This window comes from Dipodomys ordii, unplaced genomic scaffold (assembly GCF_000151885.1).
Source record: "Dipodomys ordii isolate 6190 unplaced genomic scaffold, Dord_2.0 Scaffold135, whole genome shotgun sequence".
NCBI lineage: Eukaryota > Metazoa > Chordata > Mammalia > Rodentia > Heteromyidae > Dipodomys > Dipodomys ordii.
In genome coordinates, this window is record NW_012267351.1 from 165,033 (window position 1) to 170,646 (window position 5,614).

The following is a 5,614-nucleotide window of genomic DNA, read 5'->3' on the forward strand; positions in this document are numbered from 1 at the left end:
CACACACACACACACACACACACACACACAGAGTTTAATCTTGTCCCAGAAGATCCTGATTCAGGGTGAAAACTAGTGCTGAAGGATAGAACTTGAACTGCTTTATCCCAAAAGTGAATCTCCCCCAATTAAACAGAAATAGCGGTAACGGTTTCTTTATAAGGTCCAAGCTAAACAAATTGAGCCCGGTCTTAAAGCTCCTCATAGGATCTAAGTCATAATTTGTCAGCTAAAACAAGTCATACAAATGACAGGCGAATCAGGTTTCTGAAGAGTTGGGAACACATAATTTTGCTGTCACTGGAGCAGCTTTTCAATCTCCTGTTCGGATTCTGTTTCTGGAAGGTGCTGGGCCTGTGGTGGCTGGAGTGTTTTCTGCTCTCTTCGTCCTGGTAGTCTTTCTGCTGATATGCCACTGCTGCCGACAGAACAGCAAACTGAGCCAGCTCCAACCCTTGGCCCTTCCTTCCAAGCTGCGGCAACAGTTCAGGTAAAAACGGGGAGCTGGGAAGGACTTGGGGGGTCCCCTCTTCCAGATTGAAAAGCTGTCTGTTGACAGTATTTGGTGAAAGAGTTGGTGGTTGTGGGTCTAATCCAGGGAAAGAGAATGCCCTCTCTGTTTGTGCCACATTCTGTGGCTGTGGCAGACATGAACAGATGATCCTTCTCTAAGTGACAGACATTACTAGATGATCTTCATCACCCTGGGCTGCACAATCTCCTCCCTCTTCCTTCTTTCCAGCTGTCCCTTCAGGGTGTCCCAGAACAGTGGATCTGGTCATGCCAACCCAACTTTCAAGTTGCGCACGCCCCAGGGCAAACGGAAGGTAAGGGCCTGGTGCTGTGGCGTTTCCTCAACTTTCCCAAGAGCCCATGTGGCCCAGGTGGGATGGGTAGGAAAGGGTCTTGCTAATAACCATGACCCAGGCTGGCCTTGATCCACAATCCTCATCATCACCTCCAAAGCGGCAGGGATTACAGGCATGCCCACCACACCTGTCTCCCTCGGGACTTTTCATCTGAACTCCTATGTAGGGTACCCTGAGCCCTTAAGAGCACTGAGGGCTCCTCACCTGAGGTATTCCTTGTCTCGTGCACAACAGGTGAGCAGCACCCCGGAAATCTTCCGGAAGCCCTCCCAGCCTCCCCCCAGGCCCCCTCCCGACTACCTGCGTGACCAGTCTCCCACCGCCCCGCCGCCAACACACCTGAACAGGGTGCCGAAGAGCTCCCCAAGCCCCGGGGTTCAAGTACAGAGAAAGGAATCCTCCAGGGGGCCTCCCCCGAGCCGGCCTGCACCCCCCGCCCCAAACTGCCTCCTCTCCCAGGTAAGTTCTTCTCAGAAAGCCTGAGCCGGGGGACATGGTTAGTGTGGCCAGGGGCCAGAAGCTGTGGAGTTGGACTTGGTGGATCCCCGGGGGCTCACGGTGGGGTGGGTAGTACAGTGATTGAAGCCAAGTGCCCACCTCCACATGCCCTCCCCCCCCCAAACTGCAGCCTCCCCCCCATTAGCCACTTTCTACCCCAATTCACCCCCATTGCAAGTGCCACGTGCACTGACAGGCGTCTTCTGCCCGTCACTGGATCCGGGATGTCACATCTCCCCAGGGGAGATCTCCCCCACCCTCACCCCAAATCCCAGCTCAATTCCTTGTAGCTCTCTTATGACGTCTTCCTCTTACTGATGGATGCCTTGCTCATCCAAGGGGCCGTGCATCGAGCAGACTTCTGGGAGGTGACGGTGGGGCCTCTGATTCATCTGCCGGAGTCCCCGGTATGGACAAGGGCGTTGCTGGGGTCTTGAACCCCCGGCTGCCCACTACATACAGCGTCACAGGACGCGTGCATTTACGCTCGCGAAGGCTGGAGGCGGCCAGCCCACAGCCCGGCCAGGTGGGGCGAGTTTCTCTTAAGTCTCCCTCATCGTCACGTGACCCTTCCTGACTGGGCCCCGATTCCCTCTGGCTCTTTCCTTGAGACAATCTCAACGCTCTGCAGCCCGGAATTCACTGCGCAGCCTTGCCAAGACACTAGATTGGATTAGGGCCTGTCCCAGTGGCTTTTTGTTTTTTTTTATGGAGCTGTGATATTTATTCATATATTCTTTCATTTCTTTTGACATTATTTCATACATTTCGGTGCACACATCTTGCGCTTACTCTGTTTGGTGCCATTATAATAGAATTCTGCCTAATTTCTTTTCTTTTTAATAATTTTTTTAAAATTGAGATTAAGTGAGCTGTCCCTGAGCTGCTTTTGCTCAAGGCTAGTGCTCTACCATGTGAGCACAGCACCGCTTCTGGCTTCTCCTGTGTATATGGTGCTGAGGAATGGAACCCAGGGCTTCATGCATGCTAGGCAAGCACTCTACCACTGAGCCACATTCCCAGCTCCTAAACATTTTAATTTAATCAGCTCTTTAAAGACTTTATTATCTCTAAGCCTGCTCACATACAAGGTGCTGAGGGTTAGAAATTGAATGTGTGAATTATTATTATTATTATCGATTGTGGGGTTTGAACTCTGGGCCTGGGCGCTGTCCCTGAGTTCTTCAGCTCAAGGCTAGCGCTCTATCACTTGAGCCAGAGCACCACTTCTGGTTTTCTGGTGGTTAATTGGAGATAAGAGTCTCACAGACTTTCCTGCCTGGGCTGGCTTTGAACCTTGATCCTCAGATCTCAGCCTCCTGAGAGGCTAGGATGTCAGGCTGGGAAGCTTCAGTTCTGTTTTTTGTTTTGCCAGTCATGGGGCCTGAACTCTGGGCCTGGGCGCTGTCCCTCAGCTCTTCAGCTCAAGGCGAGCGCTCTACCACTTGAGCCACAGCGCCACTTCCAGCTTTTTCTGCTTATGTGGTGCTGAGAAATCGAACCCAGGGCCTCATGCATGCAAGGCAAGTGCTCTACCACTGCGCCACCTTCATTTTAGAGATAGTCTCTGGGACTTCTCTGTCAGTGCTGGCTTTGAACCGCAGTCCTGGATCTCAGCCCCTTGCCCATCTAGGATTGCATTCCTGTTAGACCCAGGGCCGTTCAGCCCGTGGCTTTCCCCCTCTGATTTCCAGCGCTTGTCCTGCGGCTGTTCCCCTCCAGTGATGGCCTCTTTCTTTCTCCAGGACTTCGCCAGGCCTCGGCCGCCCCAGAAGGCGCTCCCAGCCAACCCCGTGCCGGGCCGCAGGGCCTTCCCCAGGCCGGGCGGCGGCCCTGCTCTGCAGCCGCCTGCGGCCGGCCCCCCGCACATCCAGCCTCTGATCGCTCCTGCCCCGAGGGTGAGTTCACCGAGGCACCGGGGTGCACCGGTACACACCGGTTGCACTTCTCTGGTGGAAACTTCTAGAAGGAAAGCCAGAGCTGGGAGCCTGTCGCTTCCGGATGCCTGGGTGTATGGACTTGATCTCCTGGTGATGGACACTTTACATGGAGCCGCACCCGTGGCTTGGCTCTTATCTTCCTGTCCCCAAATGGCACTGGAAGCGATTCCTCCCCCCCCACGGACACACACACACACACACGCACACACACACACACACACACACAGCTGCCTGGCCCAGGGCCACTGGCTCCACCCCATCCCTATTCTTCCTGCTCCTCTGTGGCCAGGTCCCCAGCTCAGCCCCCGCTTCTCTTCCCTTCCAGCTTCCTCAGTACCGATCCCAGAGGACTGGAGCCATGACCAGCTCCAAGATCTAGAAGCACCTAGAAGTTTCTCGAGGATGCCGGGTGTTGCCAAGTGGATCCCAGAGGCACGGGATCTGGGTGTGAAGTCTGTGTGGCCTCCTTGGAGCCAGCTCCTCCTGCCTCCCGGGGTCACATTGTGGAAGGCTCCGACCATCCGTCCGTCCGTCTGTCCATCCGTCCGTTCCCCCCACCCTCGACGGGAGGCCGGCTGGGTGTCCTCAGACACCCGCGGGAGAGGATCTCCCCTCCGATGGCTCGTCTGTGTTGTTTGGTGCAATACACAGCCCGGAGAGCTCCGGGAGCCCCGGGGAGGTGGCGAGGCTGCGGTGGACGGAACCGAGGCCGCCCAGGACCTAGAGGAGTCACGGTGGCTGAGTCCCGTCCCTCCCCCGTCTCCCCCTCCTCCCTCCCGCCGTCCCGACGCTGACAGGTACTAGTTGTTGTAAGCGGTGTAGACAGCAGGGGGCGCCCCGGGCCGGGGCCTCCTCTGAGCCCATGCCAAAGGTTGCCCTGTATCCAGTCCCTCCCGTGTCCTCTCGAGCTTTGCCGTCCAGCCTCCATGGTGCTGGGGGGTGGGCCCTGAGCCGTCGGGGCGCCGCGCTGGTGGCGGGGTGCTTGAGGCCGACGAGAGTCGGGGTCCTGCCCCAGGGGTCTGCAGGTCCTGCGCTGACCCAGCAGACCCCGCGCCGGGCGCGCGTCTGTCTCTGTCGTTTGCTGCCCCATGGGGAGTGAGTGTTCTCCACACACACACACACACCCCTAACCCACATCTGGGGTCCCCCAGGGATGGCAGTGGCCATCCCAGCACGCACAGGGGAGACCGCACCCCTTGTGATGGGCTCCTTGGCCGGATGCGGGTCTCTCGGAGCGGACAGCAGACCTGTTTCTAACCAGGCGGCTGCACACGTCTCTGGGGGTGTGGGTTCGAGGCCGCGGTGAGCCGCAGCTCCCTCGGGGGCCCCTCTTCCACCCACCTCTCCATCAGGCTTTTTTGTAGGTGTGCGGGGATACTGGGGCTTGAACTCAGGGCCTAGGCGCTGTCCCTTAGCTTTATATTTTTGCTCAAGGCCGGCGGTCGACCCCAGCTCCGCTTCTGGCTTCTTTTGCTGCTGGTTCATGGGTGATCAGAGTCTCGCAGACTTCTCCCGCCCCGGGCTGGCTTTCAGACTGCGATCCTCAGAGCTCGTCCTACTGACTGGCCGGGATTCCAGGCGGGAGCCGCAGCACTGGGCTCCCAGCAGGCTTTCTGCCATCCACTTACTTCCTCTTGTTCTCTCCAACAGCTCCTACCTGACCCTCCCTCCCCGAAAGACCCCTGAGCCGATGGTGGACTCGGTTTCCCCAAGGAGTCCGCCCTGCTCGGGGGTCCAGAGCGGAGGCTGCGCGGTGCTCTGCTCGAGGGGGCCATTTCGACAGAGTAGCTGGGGATGCTCTCAGAAGGGCCATCTCCCGCCTCCACCCTTCCCTCCAAAAAAAGGTGCTGAGTGGCTTAGTACCCACTTCTTCCAGGGGCGCCCCCTCCTCACCTCCTTCAGGGAGCAATTGTTTACTCTTGGAAACCTCAGTTGTGAGGAGGTGGCTGAGCCTCTGGCCCCCATCCTCCTCCCCAGGGCCTCCTCCCAGCTCTCCGCACACTGCTGCTGGGCGGAAATCACGCGGGCAAGGGGGTGTGGGGTGGGTGCCAGAGCCACGGACAGGGAGTGGGGTCGGACGGACCTCAGGACAGCACGGGTCCCGACCCCGAGGGCCCGTGATCCATGTGGCCACGCTCTGATTTCCACAGGAAACAGCCCTGCGTGTGCACACTGCACCAAAGAGCCTCACGCTGGAGCTGGGGCCCCAGAAAAGGGAATCCCTCACCCCAAGCCAACAAGCAACTGCTTCAGCCCAACCCTGGACCCCTACATGCTCCTGTGGACTGTGTGGCCATTCTCTCTCTC

The 5,614-nt window shown here is 57.9% G+C and overlaps 1 protein-coding gene across 1 annotated transcript in view; it reads left to right on the forward strand.

Annotated features, from left to right (window-relative positions):
- Adam19 (ADAM metallopeptidase domain 19) overlaps nt 1-3,981 on the forward strand; it is a 58,693-nt gene extending 54,712 nt beyond the window's left edge. Inside the window, exons 19-23 of the mRNA XM_013030872.1 lie at nt 346-490; nt 743-827; nt 1,104-1,328; nt 3,113-3,265; nt 3,633-3,981. Of these exons, the coding sequence (XP_012886326.1) occupies nt 346-490; nt 743-827; nt 1,104-1,328; nt 3,113-3,265; nt 3,633-3,686 (662 nt within the window). The 3' untranslated portion in view covers nt 3,687-3,981. The remainder of the gene's footprint in view (nt 1-345; nt 491-742; nt 828-1,103; nt 1,329-3,112; nt 3,266-3,632) is intronic.
- The last annotated feature ends 1,633 nt before the right edge of the window (nt 3,982-5,614 follow it).